Raw genomic sequence first — 16531 nt, forward strand, 5'->3', positions numbered from 1 at the left:
TATCTGAGCAGCATGCTAACACGCTGGGGTGGGCCAAGAAGGTGCTAAGCGAGAGCGAGACCGATGGGTTACGACTCGAAGCGAATAGACACGAAACAGCGGTTAAGCGACAAAGGTCGCACGAGGGAGAAACCTCTCTTGGCAAAAAACCGAGAACGGGGGCGGCGCCAACTTTCAGCGAGATTGCTAAAGGTGCTGGTGCTAGGATACTTGGCGTTCTCAACCGCAGCAGGGAGGACGGGGCTATCTCCCATGAAGAGTGGAAGAAAGTAGCGGCGGCTATCTCTTCAGTCTTCCTTAGGGTGGTGAAGGAAAACCCTGGGCCACCCCCAAAATGCGTTAGTGCCGGCTGGCATCATGGGCTGCACAAGCTGACTAGATGCGCCGATGAAAGATCGGCCATCTTATACAAGAAAGCAGTCTCTCTGGTGGGGGAGGTTTGGAAGGGGGCCAGACTGGAGGCCGTGGACAAAGAGGATCTTCCTCTTCGCCCTAGGGCTCGCGTCTGGTTGCCGGCCGAACCGTCCACTGCGAAGGAGATAGAGGAAATCCTCAGGTACTGCAACCCCACACTCCTCGCGCATGACTGGAGGGTTTTAAGGCTGGAGAGAACCGATGAACCATATCGGCAAGCGCTGATAATGCTTAACGCGGAGTCCATCGGTCCTCTCAGCAGAACCAAGGGAGCCATCAGCTATGGGTTCGAAATGGTGGTACTGAAGGTACTCCCAACGGATGCCAGGGCTGATGGCGCTCAAGCTGCAGATGCGGGGGAGAAGGGAGAAGGCGTTAGCGATGGTCAAGCGACCACGGAAAACGACCCAAGCCTCTCGGACGTGGCGAGTACTGGAGGCGGATCGTCGATCGGCGACTCCGTTTTCAGCCTCGAACAGTTGTTTGAGGAGGTGAGGGTCGATCAAGACCTGAGCGCTGAACTGGCGCTTCTAGAGGATAGTCTGAAGGATGAGATTCCTCCAGATTAACCTCCATCATGCAAAGGCGGCTTCCGCCAATCTACTGCTTCGTCTGGATCAAGACGAAGCCGATGTGGTCCTGATCCAGGAACCGTGGCTAACTAGCAACGGAATATCGGGACTAAGGACTAAGAGCCACAAGCTGCTGGCGGCCAAGGATGCAGGTAGAAAGAGAGCCTGTATGCTAGAGAAACGAACTAACGGTATTTCTTTTACCTAATTTCAGCAACGCTGACGTAGTTACAGCAAAACTAGAGTGCAAAACCGGGAATATCTGGCTAGTCGCTGCGTATATGCCTCACGACGATGAGGTGGAGCCACCTCCCGCATTACTAAGGAGGACCTTGGATGAAACGTCCCGGAATGGTGCTGATGTCATCATCGGCTCGAACGCCAACTCGCGACATTTGATCTGGGGGAGTTCGGATACCAACACTAGAGGTGAGTCGCTTTTTGATTTTATTTTTAGCGAAAATAATTGCATCTGCAAAAGGGGAAATTCACCAACATTTTTGAACGCAGGCAGGGAGGAGGTTCTCGATCTCACCCTAGCCTCACACAGGATTGCCCCGCTGATCTCGAACTGGAGGGTTCTCGATGACCACTCCTTTTCGGATCATAGATATATCGGGTTTAGTCTTGACGGAGAAGGTCCTCCTAGGAAATCGTTCAGAAATCCTCGAAACACGGACTGGGAAGGTTACCGCAGAAGGCTTCGGCAAACTCTTCCACGCGCACCGGGGGTGGACACGCTGGCCACCGCCGATGTGGTGGATGGGTGGGTCGAGGCTTTCAGCTCGGCGTGCATCACTGCACTGGAGAGCTCCTGTCCATTGAAAACACCGAAGGGTAGAGGTAAACCTCAATGGTGGACTTTGGAGCTCTCGGAAATTAGGGCGCCTTGTAGACGCTTATTCAACAATGCCCATAGGAGTGGGCTACCCGATGATTGGGTCCTGTATAAAACAGGGCTTTCGATATACAAGTCCGAGCTAAGAAGGGCTAAGAGGATCTCGTGGAAGAGCTTCTGCGAAAAAGTGGAGGGCTTTCACGAGTCCTCTAGATTCAGGCGAATTCTCGCGAAAAACCCTGTGTCCCTGGGGTACCTTAAGGATGTAAATGGGAATTGGGCGCTGAGCAGTGAAGAGACACTACAGATGCTCCTTGATGCTCACTTCCCTAGTAACACGTCCTCCACGGAGGTATCTCTCGGAGCGTTGAATGCTGATCGCACGGCCTTCGTCGGCCTTCTGGATGAGCGTCACTTGACTTGGGCGATAAATTCGTTCAAACCGTTCAAGTCTCCGGGACCGGACGGCATCACGCCAGCGCAGTTGCAGCAGGCTGTTAAGGTATCTTGCGGCTGGTTGGCACCGATCTATGCGAACTGCATCAGATTAGGTTACATCCCGGGGGCCTGGAGACGAGTCAGGGTTACGTTCATCCCGATGGCTGGCAGGGGCTCCCACGTCACGGCCAAGGATTTCAGGCCCATCAGTCTCTCCTCGTTTTTACTAAAGACTTTGGAGAGGCTGATGGACTGGTATCTAAGGGGACGTATTCCGAGGGACTATCTATCAGGAGCGCAACATGCGTATCGTAAAGGAAGGTCAGTGGACACTGCCTTGCACACTATCGTGTCGTGGCTTGAGGAAGCAATTAAGGGAAAGGACTTCGCGGTTGGGACCTTCCTTGATATTGAGGGAGCTTTCAACAATGTCCTGCCAGAGGCAGTCGTTGCTGCACTAGACGGTCTTGGGGTTGAATCGAACCTCAAGCACCTCATTTTCAGTCTCCTGTGCGACAGAGTGGTCGAATCAGAATGGGGCAGCGCAAGCGCGCGGCGGAGTGTTAGCAGGGGAACCCCTCAAGGAGGGGTTCTTTCTCCTCTTCTATGGATCCTAGTCGTTAACGACCTTCTCAAAAGGCTAGAGGATCTTGGCTGTAAGGTGATTGCCTATGCAGACGATGTAGCACTTATGGTTGTCACTTATGGTCAGCGTTGTAACAAAATGGGCAGCCGAAAGTGGACTTGCCATCAATCCTAATAAAACAGAAATGGTTTTATTTAGTAGAAAGTACAAGATCGAAGAGGCGCCGTTACCGCTATTGGGAGGTATCCGCTTGCAACCGGCGGATACAGTGAAGTACTTAGGGCTCATCCTGGATAAGAAGCTTTCATGGAAGCCGAATATCGAGGAGAGAGCCAAAAAGGCATCGATTGCCTTATATTGCTGTAGAGGAGCTATTGGCAAGAGGTGGGGCCTCTCACCGAACATGGTACTCTGGCTCTATGACACCATAGTTAAGCCCATACTGTTCTATGGAGTCTTCATGTGGTGGAGGGCTTTGCAGAAGACCACACTTGCTAAGAAACTTGAAAGTGTTCAACGAGCTGCGCTCATCAGCATGTGCGGTGCATTAAGGTCCACCCCAACCATCGCACTTAATGCAATTCTGAACATAACGCCGGTAGATATTGCCGGAAGGTGTATGGCCGCAAAAGTGGCTATTAGGCTCCGGGGGTCAGGGTTCCTAAAGGGGGGTGCATCTGAGCACTCGGACATCCTCACAAGCTTTGACTGCATACCGGATCATCTGGATCAAGGAGTCGCCATATCGAACTCCGGTGGCTCCTTCTCTGCACATATACCGACGAGGGAGGTTTGGCAGGGAAGAAGTCGCTGGAGGAGAGGGGCAGTAAGCTTCTTTACGGATGGGTCGAAGCTTGGGGGGAAGGTTGGTGGAGGGGTCTACTGTAGGGAGCTCTCCATAAAATCCAGTTTCAGACTTCCCGACTATTGCAGCGTTTTCCAGGCTGAGGTCGCAGCCATCAAGGTAGCAGCAGACATGCTGCTCAAAAGACTGTCTACCTTCAGGGAAGTGACCATTCACACTGATAGCCGAGCGGCGATACTAGCCTTGAATGCATTCACAGTGCGTTCTAGGTTGGTCGAAGAGTGTCTGGGGTCACTGTCTCTGGCGGCGAGAGCTTTTATTATTAGACTTGTGTGGGTGCCGGACCATAGCGGAAACGTGGGTAACTGCAAGGCTGATGAGCTGGCTAGGAAAGGCACCCTAGAATCGCTATCGGTAGAATGGAAACGGGTAGGTGCTCCTGCATCCTCCTGTTCTCTACTACTGGATGGCTGGGCCTCGCGGCTGTTCGGTCAGTGATGGTCCAGCATTGGTACCTGCGCGGTCGCAAAGGCCTTTTGGCCCAAGATAGATCGCAGAAGATCTAGTGATCTCTTTGCCCTTAGTAAGGCTAGACTCTCATTAATGATGGGGCTCCTGACGGGCTACTGCCCTATTGGCATTCATACTGTAAGACTGGGAATCTTACCGGACGCCGCATGCAGAAGCTGCTTCGAAGAAGATGCAGTAGAAACTAGCCAGCACTTCCTTCTTGACTGCCCTGCTTTTGGGAGGTCAAGACTTAGATACTTGGGGGCACGTAGCTTCAGACTACCCGCCGACCTGGCGGGTATAGAAATTAAGCGCCTCTGCAAATTTGTATTGGAGACTAAACGGTTTGCCGATTTCTAAGTCCGAGCATGGGAGTTCGCTTTTTTCAATGGCTTCACAAAGGACCACTTCTATTGGTCCATGTGCGATCTCTTGATCAGCCATCTAACCTAACCAAACCTAATATTGTTATGAATGTACCACAGTTTATATATAGTTTATGTGTATCAATTTGATATAGATTATTATATTATATTTTTTCGCTCGATTTGTGTTACGAAAAACCATTGTGTGGAAAAACTATTGTACTCTTTTCAACAGAAAGTTGAAAATAACGGCCAGAAAAAAGCAAGCAAATACTTTAGTTGATGGTTTGTGGGATTCTTGCTTTTTTAGCTTTTCATCTATATTATTTCTCTTTCATATACTTTTTGATACTAATTTTCAAGTCACTGATTTTTTTAATTTTCTATCTCAACTCTGAAGAAAATTTGTTCCTGTTATTGTTTTCTACTTTTTTTAAATTTTATTATATACTAGCAACCCGCCCCGGCTTCGCACGGAAATAAAATATAAGGCCTATGTCACTCACTGAAAAAATTATTAAAATCGATCCCGCAGTTTTGATTTATTCATTACTGTCCGTGGCCCGCACGCGTTACAGTTGGAGTAAAACAATTCCCCTTTCTTTATACGATGAAGATTTGCTTGCTATTTTTGGAATATCTAAATTCATACCCTACATTTTTTTTCATTTTTACATATTTATTTTATTTTTACAACTTGTTGTCTATTGGATGCATTATAACTTGAGTTTATATTTTGTTGCTCTGACGATGAGGAAGACAAATCTACATTCACCCCTGCAATTGTAATATTTAAATTTTCATTGACGGGTTGGGTGCCAAGAGCAACACCTGGTATGCCTTCTATAGTTTGAGAAATGACACAAAGACGCACAATAGTTTCTTCGTTTGGAGTGAGCTGATATTTAGAAAATGGGCCACCTCCTGTTGCTCGACTCTCAATTTTGTTGTGAGCTAATTTTCTTTTGATTTCGCTCTTCCACTCAGTTATAACCTATAGAAATAAGTTTGTTTTAATTGCAGTTTAATTTTGACTGAAATTTACTTACCTTTTTCCACCCGTTTACATCTTTGTGTGGAGGACCTGCAGCATTAAGCGATTCAGTTAATTCCTGCCATAACGATTCTATTGTCGGCTTATTGCGTTTCGTAAACCCTCTTAAGATATCTGGATTTTTTTCCATAAATTCAATTATGATCGTATTTTGCGTTCTATTCTTATGTTTTCCCCTACAAAAATAAAGTTAATTACTTTGTAAGAACAAATTAAATAAATTCCTGAACTTACATTTTCTCAACCGTCTAACAACACACAGAAATATAAACTGAATATTCAAATCTGTTGGCGATTATCTTCTTGTTTTATTTCTGATAGCAAAACCGATAAAATTGGTTTCGATGACACCCAAAACCGATACAAATTCTGTTTCGAACATCAAACCAATAATATCTGAATTCATGACACTTACTGTTTTTTTTGATCGGTTTCAATTCCGATTCCGACAACTATCAGATTCCACAACACCCCCGAATTACATGGAATTCAGTACGGTAATAACGACATGAATTGAAAATACATACATACATATTTACGCCCGAAATTTAATGATGCGAGAGATTCGTACATACGTATGTACTTACATACATGTGTACGTACCGAGTTCTTTCACCACACGATCTAATTCAACACGAATGAGGTGGGGTGAGATTCCCACATAACTTCTAAAGTTTCATTCGGTTGACAGCGAACAAACACACAAACAATTTTTTTTGGAAAAAGTGCTGCTCTTGTTTAAACAATTTTGGTTAAATAAGAAATGAATCAACTATTTTTTTGATGCAGAACGAAAGTAAATATTTGAAAGTTTAACTTCAAGTAAGTTTCATTTTAATCGGTGGATTCTTTTATGATGTATGGCTGTGTAAACAAAAAATATATGGTTTTTTACCACATTTTGTCCGAGTGCCACGCCGCCTTTATATATTTCTTCAAATTATAATGACATAAACCTTCCTCTTCAAGCAATCTATCTATTAAAAAAAACCGCATCAAAATCAGTTGCTTAGTTTTCAAGATTTAAACATTTAAGGGGACAAAAGGACAGAAAAAGTGACTTTGTTTTATAATATGTAGTGATTCGTGTGATACTGGTTTGGTTGAAGAGCTTTAATAAAACTGACCACATCAAACTTATTTACTTATTTAGTCCATCACTGTTTAAGTCATTACAAATTAAAGTAATAATTCTTTTGGGTATAAAAACGAGTTCTTAAATATATTTTCATGCAAATAATAAATGAGTTTAAAATATGTACGAGGTGTGTGCAAAAAGTATCGCGAATCGTAACTTACAGTTTTCTTCGATTGCAGGGGCGTGGTGCATCATGAGTTCTTCCCACAGAGAAGAACGGTCAATAAGGAGTATTAACTGCAAGTTATGCGCAATTTGCGCGAAGCAATCCGCCAGAAACGCACGGATTTGTGGAAGAACAAAAATTGGCTTTTGCACCACGATAACGCCCCTGCTCACACACATCGTTGCTTGTGCGCGACATTTTGGCCAAAAACAACACACTAATGGTACCGCGGCCACCGTATTCCCTAGATCTGGCCCCCTGTGACTTTTTCTTGTTCCCTAAACTGAAGAGGCCCATGACGTTACGCTTCTCTTGAAGAGATAAAGACGGCATCGAAGGAGGAGCTGAAGAAGATAAAAAAATGATTTTTTGAAGTGCTTCGAAGATTGGAAAAACCATTGGCACAAGTGTATAATATCTCATGGGGATTACTTTGAAGGAGACAAAATAGATATTCATGAATAAATAAATAATTTTTGAAAAAACACAAAATTCGCGATACTTTTTAAACACACCTCGTATACCAACAAGAAACTAGTTCCACTTTCTTCACAAAATAGAAATGATAATTATAGTAAATTTTCAGAAACGCAAATGAGGCAATTTACTTTAATTATGCAATAATTGCTAGCAATTATGTTTCTTTAATATTTCGCGGTTACACATCCGGTTTGTTTTTTAGCAAAAAAAACCTACCATTTACGCCAAAAGTAAAACTCAAACAAAAAGGTGAATCTAAATACACTTCGAAAAACTGTAACGTTGTATGTACAGTTCCGTGTGTGTATGTTTATATGTATCTATAGAGGCAGCTTGAAATGTTGACTTCATATAGCCACGACACTGGAAATATACTAAATATGTGTGTGAAGGTATGGATTCGTAATTGACAATCATCAATTACTTGGAATAGCTGAGGATAACTTTTGTTGCCTATTGAACCATTATGAAATTATTGTTATTTTCCAAGTTGATTGTCGAATGTACCGAGCATTCACACAGGTGATTTATACGTTCTGTGTTACTCATAGGACATGGTGTACTATATGAATACAGAACTTTTAATGCATAACTTTAACTGCGTTTGAAAGGAATGAAAATCTTAAGACCTTTTTGAATAGAGGAAAATTTTGTATTATATTGTATTTGTATGAGCCTCGCTTTAATAGAATAGTAGCAAGGTGACGGAAAATTTCAGGCAAAACTCTCAGAGAGAATATTTGCATACTAAACTTGTGAAGAAATTGTTCAGATAACAAGACAAGTGATAAGACACAAGACAAGACATAAAATAAAGTTCAATCACAATCCATATGTGTATGACATGAATGTAAACAAATGGCACTGAAACTTAAATCTAAACTAAATTGTCTATATACATACATATGTATGTATGTACATTTGCTCACGCATTAGAAAAAACTTTCAGACGAAATAGTGGATATTTCAGAAAGTCGTGTGGTTACATTTCGCACCACAATAACCACAGGGTTATAACCAAAAATGTGGTTTTGTTATTGTCAAATGTGTCGTTTATATTTCAATAGCTTCGTTCAATTCGCATTGTGACCATAAAAAGGATGCAAATAAGAAGACCAAATTAATGGTTGTCAAGTGTAACTTGACCCTGGCATGCCGTATTTAACTGAGCCCAAAATCAACCCTTTCAATTATGGTGAATAAATATTCGTTACACGTGTTTCGATAACAATAAATAATTTTCACACAAGGTCTTATCTAAGAACCGTTTAACTTTATACATAGTTATGTTTTCAGTTGGAATGAAAATTAATGAAAACTTTTGTTGTTTTTTGTTAACAATAAATAGAAGCTTGTACATTGATTTTTATGGCGCTTTACATATCACAAACATATCGCACTTGTTACGGTAAAGTGTAACAACTCAAAATTTGAACATTTTCAGTAGAGACGAAAAACTGTTTCCGTAAATATTAATAATATATTACAAAGAAAAAACAATGTAATTGCACGAAAATATCATTAAAAATGATATAACCGTTGTTTCATTTTTATTTGTTTAGTATTTGCACGAAAATAACAAATTTTTGAGTTATTACTCTTTTCCTGAAATTTTTTTATATACATAGTGGTACAATGTACAAGTGTACAAGTGGCACATCAAAATGTTACACTTTATGTGATACACTAACGAACCAATTTGATAAAACACTTGGAGACAACTAAAAATGTAACTCTTTAGTTGAGTCGAAAGAAGTCATTCTGAAAACAAAGAGAGAGTCATAACGGTTTTTTTTAACGAAAGACTAGACAAATCACTGAACGATTTTTACAGTGGGTAGAGATGACCACTGCACATTATTTTCTTGCAAAAAACTAAAATTTGGAAACTTTGAGTTGTTACACTTTACCGTAACAAGTGCGATATTTCCAAACGAATTGAACACAAAGTACATGTCTATGTTCGCTTGGAGTAGTGGTCTCGCGTTTGTGTATTACTATTTTCTTAAGGTTTTCCTGCAGAAAACAAACTTTCTTATATAGTTTTCAAACGAAAAACTTTCTTAGTGTGATTGGAAAGTCTGGAAAGCTTTCCTTTTTCCTTTTCTAAACTATTTATGCATTCTGTGTTGCTCATACGACATGGTGTACTGTATGAATGCTCAGTACATTGATTTATAAATTACTCTGCATATAACAGAAACTTTTTTATGAAATTATTTGTAAATATCTTTTTTATAAAGTGAAAAACTTTGTATTAGAATAGCATTACCTCAAAGTTGTAAAGTTACTCACTTAAAGCAAAAGATCAAAAAAATCACATGGGAAAAGATATAATTATATATATGGGAAAAGAGATATAATTATTTATTATGTTTAATGTTTTGTTTTAGGGCAAAAATTGAATCGTCTGAATTCATTTGCTAAAATTACCAGAAATAGCGGCAACCTCAGTTGCACCAAAGCTACACTACTTTTCATAAATTAAAAGGTTTCGATAAAATAACCTGTGCATAATTTCTGATCGGCATCTCACACACTGAAGGACTTTCTTTCTGAATAATAAGATCTTCGTAGCTAACTTAATATATACTGTTTAGATCTAGCTATTCATTTTTTTCAATCCCGTCATGGAATTTCCTTGGAAATACCTTAAAAAAGATTCCTTGAAAATTTAACCATTTAATATTAACATTAAGAACTGGACCAAGGCATGTAAAATTTTTCAATTGAAAATACACGACAATCGTGATTTTTTATCTTTAAATTTCTATAGCTCAGAAGTATTTTAGGACATCGCATTGACCTTAGACGCATCGCTATCAGTGATACTTCTCGAGATATTTTAGTAAGGCTGTATGGAAATTTTTACTACATACCATCTATGAAAATTCATTTAAACAGTTTGAAATCGATGTTCATTGTTCTCTTTGTATGGCAGCTATTGTATATACTATAGCGATTCGATCTGAAAAATTTTTTTGGAGATTGAAATGTTGCTTTAGGTGATAACTTATGACAATTTTATTGAAGATTTCTCATTAAATGAAAAATTTTTCCGTCCATGCACATGCTTCCGATGTGGAAACTGTATATTGCTATTGCTTTCCTCAAGGAATGTTATTTAAGCAGACAGTGTTTTTAGATTTTTTGCTTTATTTGAGCTCTTATGGCTTGCTAAATTCATGCTCTACTTGACATGTATATAATTAATATATTATTTATATATATTCATATTATATATGACCAGTGGTAAACGTGAGTGCAATCAGGAAGCTTAACCTGGCATGTTAAATCATCTCAGCAGCGCAGTTTTATGACAATTCACGCTAACACGCAGTCGAAAAAATTTATGAATATTTTTACCCTTTTCTAATGAGAAATAAGCTACATATTCTCCGTGCTACCATATTTGTACCGATTAAAATAAATCTATTGATAAATCTATATGATATCCTCGAAGACACAGCCTCGCTTAACGAAGTACATAGAATATCAATCGGTAATATTCATTAACTAACAATAACTTATGTACAAGTATATACATAAAACGTTCGGAGCTCACTCACGAGTTTAAATTTAGCGGACAGAAAAGTGGCGAAACGAACGGCTGTTATTACTTGCGGAAGTATTACGGTTCTGTGTGAATATTTAAATGGTATGTGCGGCTCTAAGTTATTATTGCTGGGTGAAAATTGAGACTAGTAGTCATATGTTCAGATTTTTGTCAAATAAAATGTTTTTCATACATGATTGGTCAGTTTGTATGGCAGCTATATCTAAGCTATAGTACAGCAGCTTCTTGGAGAGAAAATGACATTTATTAAATTTGGAATCGATACCTCAAAACGTGAGGAACTAAAGGGTGATTTTTTAAGAGCTTGATAACTTTTTTTTAAAAAAAAACGCATAAAATTTGCAAAATCTCATCGGTTCTTTATTTGAAACGTTAGATTGGTTCATGACATTTACTTTTTGAAGATAATTTCATTTAAATGTTGACCGCGGCTGCGTCTTAGGTGGTCCATTGGGAAAGTCCAATTTTGGGCAACTTTTTCGAGCATTTCGGCCGGAATAGCCCGAATTTCTTCGGAAATGTTGTCTTCCAAAGCTGGAATAGTTGCTGGCTTATTTCTGTAGACTTTAGACTTGACGTAGCCCCACAAAAAATAGTCTAAAAACGTTAAATCGCATGATCTTGGTGGCCAACTTACGGGTCCATTTCTTGAGATGAATTGTTGTCCGAAGTTTTCCCTCAAAATGGCCATAGAATCGCGAGCTGTGTGGCATGTAGCGCCATCTTGTTGAAACCACATGTCAACCAAGTTCAGTTCTTCCATTTTTGGCAACAAAAAGTTTGTTAGCATCGAACGATAGCGATCGCCATTCACCGTAACGTTGCGTCCAACAGCATCTTTGAAAAAATACGGTCCAATGATTCCACCAGCGTACAAACCACACCAAACAGTGCATTTTTCGGGATGCATGGGCAGTTCTTGAACGGCTTCTGGTTGCTCTTCACCCCAAATGCGGCAATTTTGCTTATTTACGTAGCCATTCAACCAGAAATGAGCCTCATCGCTGAACAAAATTTGTCGATAAACACATTTCGAACCGAACACTGATTTTGGTAATAAAATTCAATGATTTGCAAGCGTTGCTCGTTAGTAAGTCTATTCATGATGAAATGTCAAAGCATACTGAGCATCTTTCTCTTTGACACCATGTCTGAAATCCCACGTGATCTGTCAAATACTAATGCATGAAAATCCTAACCTCAAAAAAATCACCCGTTAGTTCGCGAATATACTTATAGACGGGTATGCCTAAATCAACTAAGCTCGTCATGCTGTCTATTTATATATGTTTTTTATAAGGCCTCCGACTTTTCCTTTTGGGTATTACAAAGTACGTGACAAACCTAATATACCCTGTTCAAGATATAATTAATATACCCGCCAACCCCGAATGGCAATTAATTGATATAATATAACTTCTTAAATACCTTTATTTTACATTTCCAAGTTGATATTGTTATTTTTGGTGGAAAATACAGAAAGGGTATGATGTGAAGAAATCAAAGCAACAGCAGTCTCTATTCAAGTTATAATTCTCTAACGGTGTTTCCATTGTTCTGCCACAAAGTGGCCGTTGGCATAATTTCCAATTGAATGCAAAACCAATAAATGTCCCTATGCTCAAGCTCCATATAACGCACATATAAGCATTGACAATGCATACGTATAAACACACCTGGAGTATCAACTTTGAACTTTGGCGGCTGCTGCAGGAGTATTGAAGCGGAAACTATTTTCTGTGATGTGACTTTCATTGAGAAAGCTGTCGACTGGTCATAAAATGTCTGTCCTGAGGTCGCAGACCTTGCACACATACCACTAAGCAAAGCAAATGAGGAGTGAAAGGTTGGGGTTAATATTAATAGCTGTCAATGCCCAAGCGATGGTAAAGCCAGAAGCACAGCATAACACCCAGACGCGAGAACAAAAAGAGATGCCTAGATTAATTGCTTGATTTAACAATGAAAATAAGCTTGGAGAAATGTGCTAGAACACTAGTGAGCACAGCCGCCCCCATTTCAGTTTTACCGCTTCAACGTGTGGCAGTGTTCTGATTGTGGCTAGTCATTGAAACCAGAAGCTAACTTTATAATATAGGAAACATAATTTACGAGTGGTCTGAAATCCGTAAGAGGTGAAAGAGCGGCGTAGTTAAGTTTTCAAGGGTTAAAAGTGATTTATCTCGATTTCCGGCAAAACTACCATATATTACACAGTGGTAAGTTATGGAATGATCTACAAAATTTGAATCTACACTTTTTTCACATTACCTCAGTATTTCAGTTTATGTGAAACTTGAAATTTTATTTTTTATCCTTTACAAAACATTTGTTTCTGAGACGGTCTTTTCTTTCTTTGGTATAAACAAAACAATTTATATCTCAAGGATGCTAAAATTTTTTTGATTGAAGCATTTTCAGACGGCTGAAGGCTGGGCATTCGAAGAGATAATGTTCTAACGCTTTTTATTATTTTAGGAGGTCATAAAAATAAAAAATTAAAAGAAGTGTGGATAACAACAGTATTTTTTTTTTGTCAGAAATAAAGATCAGTTTATACGTTAAGTAAATTTGACGAATTTTAATGAGAAATTAAAAAAAAAAACATGAAACAAAAAGCACATTGTTTGAGCTTGTAAATGTTCTTTGGAAAAAGATCCTCAGTTTTTAAAATTTCGACGCAATCAATTATTAATTAAGCGAATAGATGTATTACACAAAAATTTACTAATATTTAACATTCATCAGTATTCCAGGTTCCGGTCACTATTTACACCTATTAATTTAATTGAAATGCAATCTCGCTTGTTTATAGGTTTATTTCAACATTTTTCAACTTTAAAATCTGCTCAAATGAAGTGAAATGATGGACTCAATTATTCATCCACACCGTTGCTATTTGCCCTTTTGAATGGTGAACTACTATATGTACATATGTACCTACATGAATGTGTACGTACATATTTACATGTGTCAACCCATTTCAATTACACTTTAATGGCAGGAACAAAATATTCATGCATTTTGCGATATTTGTCACAATGTGCAATGCACTCGCATCTACGAGGATGGTCCGATAAAGGCTTACCAGTATCGGAATGGCAGTCATATGAAAGCGAGGATGATCCCAACATTTAGCAAAATGACCATATTAAAAAGTCGTTCGTTTCTTTTTTTGGAAGAGAAATTGTACAGTAAAATCAAAAAGCACTTGGATTCTTTATACAATGACAATTTTCATTCTAGGGTGACTGTCAAAAATTTATCTTACTAATTGCGTACAGATATTCCAATCACCGAGCAATTGTTCAGATCGGATCACTATATCATTAATCTGCCATACAGACTAACCAATCAAAATCAAGTTCCTGTAAGGAATATTATGTATTTGCGAAGGGTATAATAGTTTCGGTGCATCTGAAGTTTCCGATTTTTCTTGTTTTGCTTTTAGTTTGTCATCCCTTTTTGTAGTTGTGTGTTAATCCAACGTGGACTACTGAAGCTGCAACATGAGTGCAGATATTTTTGCATGAAAATTAAATACCAAGTCAATCCGTGAGAAAAAATGTAAATATTTTGTTTGTTTACAAGTGTTTACCATTTTCAATAACACTATCTAATAAGAGAGCTTTAAAGGTATATTTTCGCTATTTTTATAACATTTTTTATTTCGAAAAGCACACTTTCAGGCTGTAGAAAGAAACCAATTCAATTACTAAGTGGGTCCTCTTGAAATTCTGGAAATAGCCGAAAGCAAACTGCATGTAGTCGCGATTCCAGTAAAAGGACATTATATCAGAAGACAGGTATGTGGAGATACATTGTAGAATATTGCATGTACCATACACACGAGTAACCGCGTTAGTTTTGTTTGAACCTCCTCTCCCTCTCATTCAGTTGTTCACTCTAACGTTTGTTCATTTCCATTGCATATATTTTTGTTCGGCGAAATTGTAAAAAATAAAATTTTGAGAAGAAGAAAACACACCACGGTCGTACCGAAGCTATAACACCCAACACATATACAAAAAATTCCTTTTAAGAAATAGATTCCGATATTTCAGCTTCTATGTAATATTTCCGCTCATTTTCATAAAACACATTGTTTTAAAAGTTATACGTTGTTAAAATTATGCGTAGAATGTACTGTATTCATATAGTACACCATGTCGTATGAGCAACAGATTGCATGAATCACTTGAATGATGGCTTATATGAAAAAAATTGTTAAGACCTTTTTTGTAGGGTGAAAAGTTTTGGATTGGAATCCAAGATGCTAAATGAATACTTTTGTGTTCAGCAGTAAATTTCGTACAAAACTATGAGATTTGCAATTTAAAAAGATATTTTTGTATGACATTCTTAAGAAAAAATATTTTACCATAAAATTTACAAACTTCATCTGTTAATATCTTTTAAAAGGTTTGTGAAAAATCACACAAAACTTTTTTGTAGAGCATTCAGTTTCCATTAACATCTATGAACTGAGATATTTTTGGCAGCGAGTTGGAAGCGAGATGTAAGTTTTTCTGTCTGATAGTAAGAAAATAATAAAAAACTGTAAGATATTTCTCGCTAAAACTAAGAATTCATACTTGGAGATACTTTCTTAGAGTAAGATACTATTTTTCAGAGTACCAGGGATGAAAAAGTGTTCGTCTTTTTTGACCCACCTTAATATGCCTACATATGGATAAGATTGTAATGTTTCCTACAGAAGTGGTTATGATTCCAAGGGCATTTAGACGAGTCATATTTCGAATTGAATTTAAATCAATGGACAGGTATGCACAATTTTAGTATCCCTATAATAAAGATTATCGCTATTTGAGCCCACTTAACTAATACCATGTAAAAATCCACCCTTTCCTAAAAACGCTCGTAAAATTTTTACAAGAGTTTCTAACTAGAAAATTAATATAGCCTTGCAATTACTTCAACTTTGTATCACTTTGGACATGAAAGATTTTTCTGTTTATTAGTGCAAATTGCTTGTGATGAGCAGAGTTCAAAAGGCTAGTAGATTCCATTTTCTAGCCACGTATTAGACACTAGCTCAACTTTAATTGTCGATAAGAAGATAGCAATACAAATATGGAGCTTTTATTATATTATTGAAAACTGTATGTTTTCAGGTTTTGCATTTGATTTTGATGAGAGATTATATGGCATACACATTGCATACATTCCTAATTACAATCTCTGAAAATATTAATCATTATGCTACTGGGTGTTCAGCCCTGACCTCGAGAATCCTCATATTCAAGTTAATGTCAAACTGTTAACCTATTCTGGTAACAGCTGGTGGCGGAATAAACAGCCTTCACATATATTACTCCAAATCTTAGTTGATGGGATGATGATTAAAAATAAAACGTCAGTTATGGCTGCTTAGTCAGCAGGAAGGAAATGGCCGCTTTTATTAAGCACTTAAACGAAAGAGTGATGGAATGTGTCTAACATATTTTTGTAGCTCGTAAATCTTATCAAGTATGATGGTATAATATCCGTGTATCTTATTTATAGAACATAGTCGACTTCAAACTTTTAGTATCAGCGAAAGTCGAGATGATATTTTCTATTTGCAG

General features: G+C 38.6%; 3 protein-coding genes across 3 annotated transcripts in view; 1 reads left to right on the forward strand and 2 right to left on the reverse strand.

The window, feature by feature from the left end:
• The window catches only part of LOC125779050 (kelch-like protein 17), a 398740-nt gene that overhangs the window by 289729 nt on the left and 92480 nt on the right, over positions 1–16531 (forward strand). The window lies entirely within an intron of this gene.
• The window catches only part of LOC125779053 (kelch-like protein 5), a 293968-nt gene that overhangs the window by 122045 nt on the left and 155392 nt on the right, over positions 1–16531 (reverse strand). The window lies entirely within an intron of this gene.
• Positions 5193–5990, reverse strand: LOC125779062 (uncharacterized). Its single transcript, XM_049459487.1, has 3 exons — positions 5817–5990; positions 5578–5758; positions 5193–5522 (listed from the first exon to the last, which is right to left on the reverse strand). Coding segments are annotated over exons 1-3 (498 nt in total). The 5' UTR covers positions 5819–5990; the 3' UTR covers positions 5193–5207.

Source organism: Bactrocera dorsalis, chromosome 5 (genome assembly GCF_023373825.1).
Source record: "Bactrocera dorsalis isolate Fly_Bdor chromosome 5, ASM2337382v1, whole genome shotgun sequence".
NCBI lineage: Eukaryota > Metazoa > Arthropoda > Insecta > Diptera > Tephritidae > Bactrocera > Bactrocera dorsalis.